The sequence below is a fragment of the Pleurodeles waltl genome, chromosome 12, assembly GCF_031143425.1.
Source record: "Pleurodeles waltl isolate 20211129_DDA chromosome 12, aPleWal1.hap1.20221129, whole genome shotgun sequence".
In the NCBI taxonomy this organism is placed as follows: domain Eukaryota; kingdom Metazoa; phylum Chordata; class Amphibia; order Caudata; family Salamandridae; genus Pleurodeles; species Pleurodeles waltl.
The window spans coordinates 41,568,478-41,582,928 of NC_090451.1; the positions used below are offsets into that span (position 1 = coordinate 41,568,478).

The 14,451-nt window shown below is 44.8% G+C and overlaps 1 protein-coding gene across 2 annotated transcripts in view; it reads left to right on the forward strand.

Moving 5' to 3' along the window:
* LOC138267477 (uncharacterized) overlaps window positions 1–14,451 on the forward strand; it is a 229,616-nt gene that overhangs the window by 168,266 nt on the left and 46,899 nt on the right. For both annotated transcript variants that reach the window (XM_069216446.1, XM_069216445.1), the window contains exons 10-11: window positions 3,007–3,479; window positions 13,413–13,490. In XM_069216446.1, coding sequence (XP_069072547.1) covers window positions 3,007–3,479; window positions 13,413–13,490 — 551 coding nt within the window. The remainder of the gene's footprint in view (window positions 1–3,006; window positions 3,480–13,412; window positions 13,491–14,451) is intronic.

The window sequence follows — 14,451 nt, forward strand, 5'->3', positions numbered from 1 at the left end:
TGGCCGATCAGATGAGATAAAGGACAAATGCCACACACTGTCCTGCGTACGGCAGATAGTGCTGCAGCTAAAACCCCAAGCTGATACTAAACAGACTCTGCACACGTACTAATCTAAGCTATGTGAATAGAACGAGGCAACCACCGTAGAGGGTCAAAGAGCATGCATTTGTAATGCCCAATTGAAGCAGTTAACACCTAACCAAAAATTGTAGTTGGGGTCCCCAATAATGGTTGAAGAAATAAAAACATTAGTTGAAGGATTAGCCACAGGTAAGACAATGGGTAGAAATGGTCTACCCCTGGAATTCTTTGCTGCTTAGAACTGTTGGAAGTGTTCATGGCCTCTAGAGACGCAAACTCTGTACCCTCCACCATTAAAAAAAGACCATAGTGGTTGCCATAGTGACGCCTGGTAGGGACCCCTGGATGTGGACTCTTAGCACCCTTTATCTGTGCTAAGCATAGACTATAAACTCTTGCCTAAACTGTGAGTAAATTGACCTTGTTCCCTTTTGCTGGAATTTACTCATCCCCGTGAGTCTGGTTTCATTCCGAGCAGGAACAGAACACCCCACCGAATATTTGCAGACTTTATCATCTGAGTAACAACCCTCTGTTGAGTGCCAGTAATCTGATATGGAAAATGTCTTTAAAGGAAATGGTGTACAGAACTTACTCAACAGCAAGAATCTAAGTTATTGTTTAGGCTTGTAGGGTGCAGAGAGGGACAAGGCAATGGTGCCCCCTCTCCCTCCAGCTATTTGCCTTGCAGTAGAACCTATGGTGGCTACACTTTGAAAGGAGGAGCTTGTCACTGGAGTGATTCCCAGAGGTCACAAGCTTTTCATTATACACGGGCTGCATTTTGATATACACTTGCAACCCATTGTTTTGGTGTGGCCATAGAAGTAATGAGGGTCTGGCAGCTTTGGCTTTGAAAACTAATACTTTTTACAAATTAACTGTGTGGGTGGGAAACTGATGAATGACGAAGCGTATGTACATTGGAAGCCATGGGATTAGGTAAGCTTGGGTATCTGAAGTTCTGTATTATAGAGCTAGGACCTACCTTGTACACTATGTTAACACGGAGGGGCTAGGAAAGCAGTAATCTTTCTATAGCAATCTAACATAGACATCTCTCTACTAAAGAAACTCTGGGAACACAACTTAAATAGGCGAGTGTCACCCAAAAATGGTCCATGATGATTAAATATGCCTTGAAGGTCTTGCATATTGTGAAATTTAAATGTACTAAATTTAAAATAATCCATCGAGCATGACTGACTTCTTAGAAATGACATATTATCCCAGATGTTGTTTTACGGAAGACGGTAGTGCTCATAATTTGGAACTCCGGAAGTTAGCGCAGGAGGTGACTGGTAGAAATTATTCTCACATACATGAGGGTAATATACTGGGCTCATGTAAGAGGGTGAGGGATTATTTAAGAGGGTTCAGGCTGTAAAGCTAGCACCCAGAGGCACAGATTGTTGGCTTGGCAGCTTGCCAAATGACAATGTACTATGTTATGGAAATCAACTTGGGCGACATCCCTGCAGTCCTGCGCGTGAGAACTGTTAAAGTGGGCAGAGGCTGGGGCAACAGTCACTACATTTCAACAGAGGGCAGGAGTTAGAGTGAGGGCGATGTTATGGAATGAAATTGTTAGAACTTCAAGATCAAAAGGGGTGAGAGACCACCTTATGCAACCTTGGCCATCAAGTTGTCTTGTGCCTGTTGTAGCTTGGAAGTGTGGTCTGGGTAGCCCCACCATATTGTGCCTTTACATGACTTCTTCTGGTCTTCATAGCGGATGGCTCACAGTCTTTCTGCTAACTAATGAGCAGTCAGACCTCACTGTTCTCCTGAATTCTCCAAGAATATCGTCCATGTGGTAGAGTCCTCTGTACAACCCCACAAATTATAATTGTACACAGCCTTCCCGGTGTCAGGATATAATTAGATTATTTTGTTTTGTTTATTGTACCATTGCTGATCGTGGTCTTCTTTGAGAACAAACACTTGTGAGCACTATAGGGTATGAACTGTGTTATACTAATGTTTGAAACCAATAAAACCAATGTAGATCGATAGATAGATAGATAGATAGATAGATAGATAGATAGATAGATAGATAGATAGATAGATAGATTCCACAATCTCAACGTTTGGTCCGCAGACCTAAAGGCTTTTATTTGCTGGGCGCAATGGAATATTTTCAGTTGCAACCACCATTATAGGACATGAAGCTCGGTTCCCTTGTGTAAAAAAAAAAAAAAAAACTCAAAAAGGGCAAAGGGAGAGCATCCACGAACCCTCTGGCTTGTTTGGAGGGTGGAGCCTCGCATTTAAGAAAACATCCTAAGAAAAGGAAGGTTAATGGACTCAGTTCTATCACACTTACCACTTATCTCCCAGGTAAACACCGCTTGGTATGCTGTTAATTCATGTGAAGCTCTGAAAGGGCCAGCTCTAAAAGAGGTATTGATGGACTATTGGTGCGCAGTCACAACAAATTTGAAATATCGAGTACCAGCTTAAAAAGCTCCAAGATGCACTGGAAGGATCTACTAAATAAAAGCTGTTATGTGCAAAATAACAATGGATTCGCTGATTTTTGGCTTGGCAGCTTGCCAAATGACAATATACTATGTCATGGAAAACAACTTGTGCTACATCCCTGCAGTCTTGCGTTTGCCAGGAAAATAGAACTATAAGTACAGATAAGTATCTTTAATAACCACTTGTGCTGATTTATTATTGGACGAATCAAATTGCTAAATTATAGCCCTGTCGAAATGCTGCCAGCTGTTATGATGCATCTACTGCTGCTTCACAGTCCCGAACATGTCTTCTATTTGTAATTGCATCTATTTGTACATTGCAAAAAATCTGTTTCTTTTACGCTCCCTATGATATTGTTCGACTACAATTTAATCTTGTGTTACTGAACAGTTCCTATTTTGAAACAATACATGTTTTTATTTTGTCTTCTCCATAGGTTTCTGAATGATGAAAGTAGCTCAGCGTACAAATTTTATCAAATGAAGCACAAAGAAATCCGCCTCGCCCAAAATTCTGACCAAGTGAAATCCAACAATCTTGGAAAAGCTACCCCTCAAAATTCTGAATCACAGACTTCAAAACTCCAAGATACCAAACCACCCGGTTTTAAGCCTCTGATATTTCTAAACTCTGACCCTGGCTGTTACATTGTTGACCCTCATGAGCCTACTTCAAAGCCTATCAAGCATGATTCTCAGGATTCTAAGACTAGGAAGCATCCACCACAGCCCTCTAAGGCTAAAGAGCCAGTGACCACGAGCTCTGCACCCCAAAAGCCTGAATCTGACAACTCTGAGGTTACGGTCACTGGTTGCTCTGAACCACAAAGGGCAAGAACCCAGCCCCCCCAGCCCGGAGCCTGGAAACAGACCAGTTATGTGAAGAATCAACATTTTCCAAGCCAAGAGAGTAAGTCTTAAAAATAGATGCACCAGTCCCTTAAACTCCAGGAGCCACAATCAACTATTTTTAATTTGAAGATGTTGCTTAGTTAGGCATGGCACATGTACTTAATTATTTTTTATTCTTATGTACCATAGTCCGCTTTTGGATACTGTGAAACACTACAAATTGTGGTGCATTTGAAACTTTGATTTGGGGAGGAAAATGGTCATACTGATAACAACCCTATCTTTATGCTATCGTATCCTTTCCCTTATCCATGCCTGAGTTATTTGGAGTCACTATTCTTGTGTCGCCGTCCTTACACAGTGCTTTAAAAAACGTTATCTTTGCATTTTGTTTTTATCAACTTTGCAAATCTCTCAAATATCAGTCATGAAGAATACTGACATGTTTAATGGTAAAACCTTTAGATTTAACAAAACACAAATAGACAAACGTATTACTTGCACTAAACTGTCCCCTCTGTCCCACATGGCACTTAAAGCCAAATCTTGCGACAAAGGAGTAGAAGGAGAACTTCTAAATATGTGCCATTTCCACTAAAATAAGGAATTCAAACCATAAAAAATGACAAAGACATTGGGGGTCATTCCGACCCTGGCGGTTGACTACCGTCAGGGCCGGAGACCGCGGATGCACCGCCAACAGGCTGGCGGTGCATCCATGGGCATGTCCCGCCGGTTTCCCGCTGCCCTGGGGAATCCTCCATGGCGGCGCTGCAGGCAGCGCCGCCATGGGGATTCCGACCCCCTTACCGCCAGCCTGGTTCTGGTTTTGACCGCCAGAACCTGGCTGGCGGTAACGGGTGTCGTGGGGCCCCCTAACAGGGCCCCACTAAGATTTTCAGTGTCTGCATAGCAGACACTGAAAATCGCAACGGGTGCCACTGCACCCGTCGCACGCCTTCAACTCCGCCGGCTCCATTCGGAGCCGGCTTCCTCGTTGAAGGCGCTTTCCTGCTGGGCTGGCGGGCGGCCTTCTGGCGGTCGCCCGCCAGCCCAGCGGGAAAGCCAGAATGCCCGCTGCGGTCATTTGACCGCGGTGCGGTCATTCGGCGGCTCCCGCCGGCCCTGCGGTTACCGCGGCCGGCGGGAGTCAGAATGACCCCCATTGGGTCTCTTCACATAGGTCACAGTAGTCTGATTTTCATGGCTACTGCAATTTATATTGTTAATTAGGATGGGAGAAATTAAAGGCAGTAGGATGTGACGAAATAAAGAAAATATATAAGCAAAATGTATGAGGGGCATGGAGAGTACAAGGGAGGCTGTGGGGGCTGCGGGTATGAGTGAGGTTAAATTGTAATGAGGAGCAGGTAAGGATGTGAAAGTGAGGGGAAAACAAACGAGATCTTGTTCACAAGAGTATAATGGTAGAGAGGGCATAAGGGAAGGGATAAGGTGTGTAAGAGTTACAGATGAGGAAAGCAAATCCAAAATAAAACATACATTATTGAAAAAACAGGGATAAGTGCATTTCTTTCAAAGCATTCTGTAAGCAAAAGCCCCACAAATCCGACCCTATAGCATTAAAGCACTATTTATTAGCTATGTTAAATTTGTCAGGTCACAAGCCTGATTCAGAAGGCAGAAATTGGTCTGCACAATGTAGAACTTTTTACACCCCCTTCGGCTGCAAGAAAAACTTCCAAACACAGTAAGAATTGTTGCCTTCAGCTTGTGTGTTTTGCAAGGAGTTGTATCCGCTGATTGTGAAGGAATTGGGCACAATGTAAGAGCCCTCATTCAATAAAACTGGGCATTCTGTACAATATGGATAGTCTGTAATGTGAAACCTTTTGACATTTTTTCATTAACCCTACAAATGAAACTCCTGTTTCTGATGTTTTCTTATATCTACAGATTGTTCACCTTTCAAATATTGCAGATGACAGACTAAATCCAGAAACTTTTAACAACTCTTCCATGCCGGTGGTGGCGGCTGGCTCTGCACCGGCACCAGAAACATCGCTACTGTGAGGTCACTGGATCGATAAATCACAAACCCTGTCATCCTAACACCCTTCCCTTTTTTATAGCACCTACTTGTCGCTGATTCAGAGCTTGCTGTCTCCTTTGAGAGCTTTCCTCATGATTTTTGATTTTCGGGGCAAAAGTTTTAATGTAGTGCGTGGGGATGTCTCCAAGTAAACATTTAGGGTTCAAGCCCTGTAGGAATTGTGATGGAAAGATGTCATTTATGGGGGCCCATGACATTTGCTTGTGGTGTCTGGGCTCTGAACATGATACATGGTTGAGTGACTCCTATCTCAATACGCAGCCCAAGTTAATCAATTGGAGGGAGATCAAGCTGTTTATGGCCCAGGTGCGGGATGACCGTCGGGCTTGGTACCAATCTTGGCCGAGATCCAAATCCCCCTTCTCTTATCTTAAAAATCATTGAGAGAGAAGCTCCACAAAAAAGAGGAAATGGCTGCTTTGGTCTTCCTTTAGAGGTAAGTCCTGACAACAGTCAGCACCTCGTTGGGAGTGTCTTATCTTCTGAGGGCATAGAAAAATTAAAAAGGGGAACTGAAGTCAGTCCACCAGGGTGGGCGCTATTTAGCCAGTGTGATGCCCCCCTGGAGTAGATTCCTGCATAGAGATGGAGCCGGCACCTGCCACTGGCATATGAGAGCTATAAAACAATTCTGGATCCAGACTGGCATCTGGGGATAGTCAACATATGGGGAATCTGCAGGTGAAAAGAGTATCCTCCAAAAAAGATCATTACCGAGGGTAAGTAACTTTTCCTTCTTGTACTCCCAGGATGGATAAGACAATGGATAACATGACCCACTGTGCTCCATAATGGTTGTCCCAGTCTATGTACAACACACCATTCTTGAGTGAAAGACTGTGTATGCTCTGAGGACTTTTTCCACTGCTAAGGAAGGAATGACATCAGGAGCAGCTGGCGGGACAGAAAAGGGGCGGGCGGCCGTTACGAAAACAAATAAATGCAATTTAAAAAAAATAAATGTACCTTTTTGTCCCACGCCTCAACGCAACCATCTGCTCCTACACTGGACTCAGACACAGGCTCCCAGTCTGCCCTGCGTCCAATCGTAGCTCCAGCAGCATGAAAGCAGCGTTAGGATTGGACAGAGCGCCCAGCCACGGCGCTCACTGGCAGACTGAAAGTCTCTGTCTGCTGACTCCAACCCAGCAACACAGAGCCCTGTGCGCAGGTGTGTTTGGCCAGCCGGCATACATGCGTACTGAGGGGGGGTGCTGAGCACTCCCCCTCGTCCCCGTCACAGCCCCAAGGCCCTGCCCATTTTACTATAAAATGATAATAAACAGCTGTTGCTGCTGGTGAATGACACCAGTTCCCTCCTGAGAATCACCCAGTAATTGCATACTCACCCACTGTATGATTGTATGCAGATTTATACGGATGTTTGTCACAAGTCACCCAGCTTTACTCCAGTATTGGAACTTTCATAGATTCACTTGCTTGAATCCTTCCCAGTCGTTGAGATGGGAGTCCCCGGTGGAATACAGAAGTTATGCCCCATTGCATATGAAGATTAAGTGCATTAGGCCTTAAACTTAGAAACATATCACAGTTGTTTTGTAAAAAATGCCCAAATCTAATGACAACCAATCAGATCGCACCACCCTCTAGAACCCTCCTGTGAGGAGAGCTGACTTCCCTCAGATTTTCCACTGCATGTCGTGCTTAGGAGTCTCCTCTGAGCTCTTCTCGGTTTTCTCTCAGATATTCTGTTCTAAAGAATTTGCATTATTTTTTCTCTTCGAAAATTCTTACATTTGGACCAAAAAAAGGGCTTTTTAGAGCCTTTGCTACCTGCATGAAGAAGCTGCTGCATGTGGATGACCAGCATAAAGACTGCATGTACTGTCTCTATTCTACCCATAAAACCAGAGACTGCAAGGTATGTAGGACATTTTCTACTAAGACCCTAAAGGACAGATAGGGTCGTCTTCTCATTTGGCTACAAAAATTTAAATCCAGAGACAATCTGGTTTCTGATAAGGACAGTGCCTCATCTTCTGTGTCTGTCATCAAGACACCCGTGAAGAGACATGCTGAGGCAATGTCAGCCACTCATGAACCACCTAAAAAAGCTTCTAAAAAATCATCCAAGACTTCATCAAAGATATGTAGCCCATCAAAAAAGGGGAAATCAAAGGGTTCAGATTCCATAAAATCTAGAAAGAAAACCCTCTCTGAGCCCCCAACGCCGCCTCCCAGAAATAAACATACCTTCAAAAAGCCAGCCTCTGCAACGTCGACGGGACCATCATCGGCAGTATCTCCACTGACGGCTCATGCATCAACGACGACATCTACCGTCGTCACAATGTCTATGTCGATGACAGCTACATCTGAATCTTTCTCGACAGTCAGGTCATCCGACACTTCAACCGTCAACATCGTTCCTGTCGACGACACGCTCGTCGACGATGCCTCCGTCGACGATCACTTTGTCAACACTGCCACCGTTGACGACAACTCACCTCTTGTCGATGATCAAGATAACACCTGCCAAAAGACAGAGACCGTCTACCTTAGCTCTGTTCTGGTTGATGAAGCAGGTTAGTCAAAAAAAGGTCAAAAAGCATCACTTGACCCCCTAAATTACATCTTCTAGTAAGGTGCCGAGACTACTACCTTTGCACCTTTTGGATGAAGACAACTCCGAGGAGGATGGATAATATGGGGTGGCCAGAAGTCCCTCTCAATTACGGGTCAAATGTCAGGAGTACTCGGATGGTGATGACTCTTACTATGACCAGCAATATTATGAACAGCAACAACAAGGGCTGGTAGATCTCCCTTCCGGCTTGATGTCAGACTTGCAGGCAATGTTAGCGGATCATAGGGAGCGTTTTCAACCATTGCCTACATTGGTGCATCACTCGACGATTCCTGCTATACCAACAACCCCTCATAATTTTCAACAACCGCAGGTTATAACTCTTCCTAGGCCCCAAGCTTCTCCTCATTCTGTACCTGCGCAGGGGCAAACCTCTTCGGATGAAGAAGGTGAAGTCCACACACCGAATGATGAATGGGATGAATATATCATTCCAGCACCTGCCTCTCCTGGGACACCTATTGTGGAATCTCCTCCTGAGGATATTGGTGTCTTTCACAACCTGCTAGAAAGAGCAGCCACGCGATTTGATCTACTGATGCCTGCGACTCAGCAGGATTGTTTCCTGTACGATTTCAAACAACCTCACAGGAAAACGGTCAGGGCTATCCCAATAATTGGCCATGTTTGGAGCCAGGGTTTGAAGATCATGCAGGACCCTGCAACGGTACCTGCAGTGCTGCCTGAGTTGGACATGAAATACAAGTCCACAAATGATGCTCCTGCTTGTCTCACCAGCCACCCAAAACCGGACTCTGTCATCTCACAGGCAGCGCAACAGTGTTCCAGGAATCCTTCTACACCATTAACCGCACCGCCAGATAAAGAGGGGAGATGCCTGTATAACATTGAAAAACGTTTTTCCTCAATGTCTGCTATTGTGGTACAGGCTGCCAATTCCCTAGCGCTCCTTGGCAAGTACGACAGACAGCTCTGGTCAGACATGTCACACTGTTTGGAAGAACTCTCGGAGAGTTCCAAGATTGAGGCAAAGAAGGTGCTCGTGGAGGGGCAACGTTTCTCTGCGGAAATGATCGACTGCGCACTTGACATCGCTGCATGGGCTTTACGCTGCTTGCTGGATCAGCTGTTTTAAGGGTGGCTCAAAGCCAATAATTTTCAACCCCGAAGTTCAGACAAAGATTTTAGATCTTCCCTACAACGGAGAGGTGCTCTTTGTGAAGCATGTCGATGACACGCTTCAGACCATAAAGTCAGACACTGAGACAGCCAGATCGTTAGGCACTCGGCAGTATATGAAAGTACCTTTTCATGGAGCCAGGGACAGAGGACAACCTTCATTTCATGGAGGATATCATCAGTACAGATTTCAATTGTACTCCACCACTTTCCACACTTCCAGATCCCAGTATCAGCAGAAACAACCGCCCCCAGCAGCTTACACCAGACACTTTCACAAAGGCAAGCCTGGAAGGCAATCTAAAGAAACTACCCCTAGGCAATGACTGTCTTCAGCCAGATATCTTCCGCTCTTCCCCTACAGTCTTTCAGGGAATATTAAAACATCATATTCATCGCTGGCGTCAAATAACCAAAGACAAATGGGTGCTAGATGTAATTCAATTTGGACACCTCTTACATTCAGATTACCCCAAAAATGCCACCACCCCAGGTTCGACAAAGACATCTTCATCTGCTCAGCTTAGAAGCGGAGACCATGTTGAGCAAAGGAGCAATAGAAGTTGTACCCTATTTCCAGAGGGAGAAAGGTTTCTACTCCCGCTTCTTCCTCATTCAGAAAAAATCTTGCTTATGGAGGCCAATCCTAGACTTGCAAGAGCTAAGCAAATACCTCAAAAAACAAACACTTTGGATGGTCGCACTACAAGACGTCCTGCAACTTCCTAACAGAGCAGACTATATGGCTTCCTTGGACCTTCAAGACACCTACTTCCATATTCCCATTCACCCAACACACAGGAAGTTTTTTGGTGGACGGCAGACACTTTCAGTTCAAGGTCCTTCCCTTTCGGCTAAGATGGGCACCGCAAATCTTCACCTAATGTCTGCCTCCAGTCGCAGCCTACCTGAGATGAAAGAGATACCAGATTTTTCCTTATCTAGACGACTGGCTAGTGAAAGCTCCAGACGCCCAGTCAGCATGCAAGTCCGTCAAGGCGACCCTATGCCTTTTTGAGGACTTGGGCCTCGCTCTCAACCAGGAAAAGTCACTACTTCAACCTTCAACATGGTTAGCCTTCCTGGTGGGCTATATTGGACACGCAACAAACCAAAGCCTACTCAGCACTGGACAGGCAAATCAAGCTAATCTCCCTAGAGAAACGAATCCAAAGAAAAAAGTCTCTTTCAGTTCGACAGTACAAATCCTTACTAGGAATGATGTCATCTTGTAAAAACCTCATTCCCCACTGTTGACTTCACATGCGTCCAATTAAAGAGGAACTAAACAGGCAATGGAAGCAAGCGCAAGGATCCTTCAAAGACATGATCCGCATCCCTCGGTCATGATAGCTTCTCTCGATTGGTGGACAGTTCCCAAAAACATTTCACGAGGTCTGCACTTCTTACAACAAACTCCTCCATTAACCATAACAACAGACGCATCAATGACCGGATGGGGTGCATGCCTACAGGACCTTCGAGTAAGCGGCAAATGGCCTCCCTCTCACCATGTTTTTCTTGAACCTTCTCGAGCTGAGAGCAGTGTATTATGCTTTGGAAGCCTTCCTTCCAAGAATTCGAGGATCGGCAGTGCTTGTCAGGACGGACAATACCACCACAATGCACTATCTCAACAAATAAAGAGGAACGCGTTCCCACCTACTGTATAGAGAAGCGCAGATCATTTGGAGTTGGTGCATTCAATACTCAGTGCACATAACAGCAGAGCATGTCCCAGGCCTTCGAAATACCATTGCGGATTCGTTGAGCAGGTTGACAACATCTCTTCACGAGTGGGAGTTAGACCAACGGACACTGGATGGAATATTCTACCAGTGGGCAAAGCGGAATCTGGATCTGTTCGCAACCTCCCAGAATGCTAAATGCCAATATTATGCAAGTTGGCATCACCAACAAGTCTCGTGGGTGGATGCATTTTCGATCGCATGGTCAGGGATTTATGCACACGCCTTTCCTCCAGTTCCTCTCCTCACAAGAGTAATCAGGAAAATAAAGTCAGAACCCTGCCAGATAATTCTAATAGCTCCAGAGTGGCCACGTCAACCTTGGTACACAGAGTTACTCCTACTATCTTCATGTCCACCCATCAGGATGAAACCAATTCCGGAGTTGCTCACCGTCAACCAGGGGCAAGTAAGACACCTAGATCCCAACTCTCTGAGCTTATCGTCATGGCTCGTGAATTCAACAAATTAAACCGCCTAGACATACCAAGTGATTGCAAAGACATACTTGCTAAAACACGTGCAGATAGCACAAATAAAACGTACCGCCTAAAGTGGCAGCGATTTTGTTTGTGGTGCTAAGCCATGAATATAAACCCTCTCTCCTCTGCCCCGGAAAAAGTCTTACCATATTTCTTGCAGCTAGCACTCTCAGGGCTTGCCCATGCGTCCATCAGAGTCCATCTGGCAGCAATTTCTCAGCATACGAGAATACCAGGCAAACCATCTTTAGTTTCGCAGAGATTGATAAATCAGTTCTTGAAAGGTCTCTTCAGATCCTCTCCTCTGGTGAAAGCCCCACCTCCAGCATTGCAACTTAACATAGTCCTCGGCCAGCTCATGAAGGAGCCTTTCGAACCCATTCATAGGGTGAACATCAAGTATCTCATGGAAGGTGGCTATCCTCCTCACCCTTACTTCTGCACGAAGGGTAAGCAAAATCCAGTCTTTCACGGTTCAGGAACCTTTATTACAGTTCAAAAATGATAGTTATTCTGCACACCAATCCTAAATTCATCCCAAAGGTACCTTCGGACTTTAATATTAATGAGCTAGTAGTACTGCAGTCGTTATTACCAAACCCCCCAAACTACTGCGGAGAGGTCCCTGCATTCACTCGATCTAAAACGATGCATCAAATTTTATTTGGACAGAACGAATTCCTTTAGAAAAACTAACCAGCTATTCATAGCCTTCAGTACCCCCTACAAAAGGACACCCTCTAACTAAAAAGACTATTTCTCGATAGATTAAAAATGCAATCATTTTTTGCCACCAGAAAGCTGGTGTATATGAGTGTGCGAGCACGTTCCACCTGAGCAATAGCCACATCCTGTGCACTGTTCGCAGGTGTATCAATACAGGACATCTGTTGTGCTGCAATGTGGAAGGCAGCACATACTTTCACGCTGCACTATTTCCTGGATACAGAGTCGCTCCAATATGCAGCAGTTGGACAAGCAGTCCTTAGAAATCTATTCCAATGAAGGTGAGCCATTTCTTCTTCCCTCCATCCGCTTGATTTGTCTTACGTCACGTTTTCTATAAAAGTAATAACTTTCCGCTCTCCAGACTCTGGACCTCAAGCAAAAGGTTCTGAGAATTTTTCACGCTCTTTCATATATATAATAGTATGTTGATATTGTACACGTAGAAAATGTGTTACTCACTGCTATTCTGATTCAAGCATGTGAAGCTATGAAAGTTCCAATCCTGGAATAAGAAATAAGTTACTTACCTGTAACTGTAGTTCTCCAGTATTGGACACTTTCATAGATTCACATGCGACCCACCCACCTCCCCTGGGGAGCTCACCTTCATTCTCTCAGTAGTATCTATATTGCAGCACTAATGCTTGGAAAATCTGAGGGAAGTCAGCTCCTCACAAGAGAGTTCTAGAGGGTGGTGGGATCCGATTGGTTGTCATTAGAGTTCGGTCCTTTTTTTACAAAACAATTGTGATATGTTTCTAAGTTTAAGGCCTAATGCACTTAATCTTTATATGCAATGGGGCAAAGCTTCTGTATTACACCGGGGACTACCATCTCGACGACGGGGAAGGATTCATGCATGTAAATCTATGAAAGTGTCCAGTACTGGAGAACGACAGTTACAGGTAAGTAACTTACTTCTTACTCGTAAGTGCTCAGAATTCAGCAAAGAGTTGGGTTTAGTGTTCTTGGTATTCATTCTGTAGTCGGAGGCGGTACATGGACAGCCTGCCCTAATCGGGTTCCAGGTGCAGTATTATTAGGGTCCTCTCAAACTGCACAGTTTGAGCAGTGCATTAATATTTGTCTTTTGTTTGTGTCCCTAGTATGGCTCTGTTCTCAGGAGTGGTACTGTGCCTTAAACTGGAACGAATGTGTAGTACATGTACCAACCATAAGATTTATTTTGTCTTTTTTTGTGTTTTTCCAGGTGGCAGGGGTGGAGGTAAGCCAAAATTGAATCAGAATCAAGCATTGGACTCTGGATCCAGCCCCAGGATGGATGCCAGTAAGTATAAGCCTAGCTGGGTGAGAGCAGTAAGAGAGAAAGAACCGTGAGGTCTCTTTGAGTTCTCAAGAACAAGCAATAGCATTGGCGATAGGTGCCTTGAAAATACAATCACACCCAGTATAGCTGCCATCTTCTGAGGAGAAACAAAAGAAACAAGGGTCATGAAGAATCATTTGTACCTTGAATATTCATTAATTTCTAATGCAATATCCACCCAATGTTTTCAAAACTCCTCTGTTTGTAGCTTATAAAGCTGTTGATCGCATGCATTGCTCACTCCTGCAATAAGCGCTAGGCACAGTCATTGCAGGTTGTTCTCTTCTGAAGGATCCCTCGAGGACTAAGACTCCACCTTAGTTTATGGGAGGAGGAGTTTAGCTGCTGGGTTCAGATGGGTTTTTCAGAGCTCTGGGAATGTTGTACTATAAAGTACAGGTTGTTCGACTTGGATAACTGACTCCCCTTCAAAAAATTAAAAAGACACAGTATCATGGCCACTTAGGAATCAACCAGAACCAGAGGATTTTTCAAGGTCATGTCTTTTGAGAATGGTTTCTGGGCAATGCGTGGGCTATGGAGAAAACTCCCACTACTGAAATTGGCGTGCCATCTCTATTGCACCCAGTGAAACATGTACCCAGGACACATACCCAGTTAAGGTGTCTACACCATATGAGGAGCTTTCCCTCCTGGGATTACACCTCAAGAGGAGTCTCACATCCAAGTCACTGATTTCTCTCATGAGAGGCGGGCTTCAATCCCCAAGATTGTTTGGGAAATGCCTCGACAATTGAAATCGAGAGCTCTTCTGGGATCCAGACAGTCCTCGAATACAGGGCACTGACCCTTGAAATAAATTAATTGCCCGATACACCAAACTACTTGCTTCAGCATAAACGTCCACTCTAAAGTCAGCTTTTAAATAGTCATCTTGGCCTGCACCCATGTCTAGTGAATC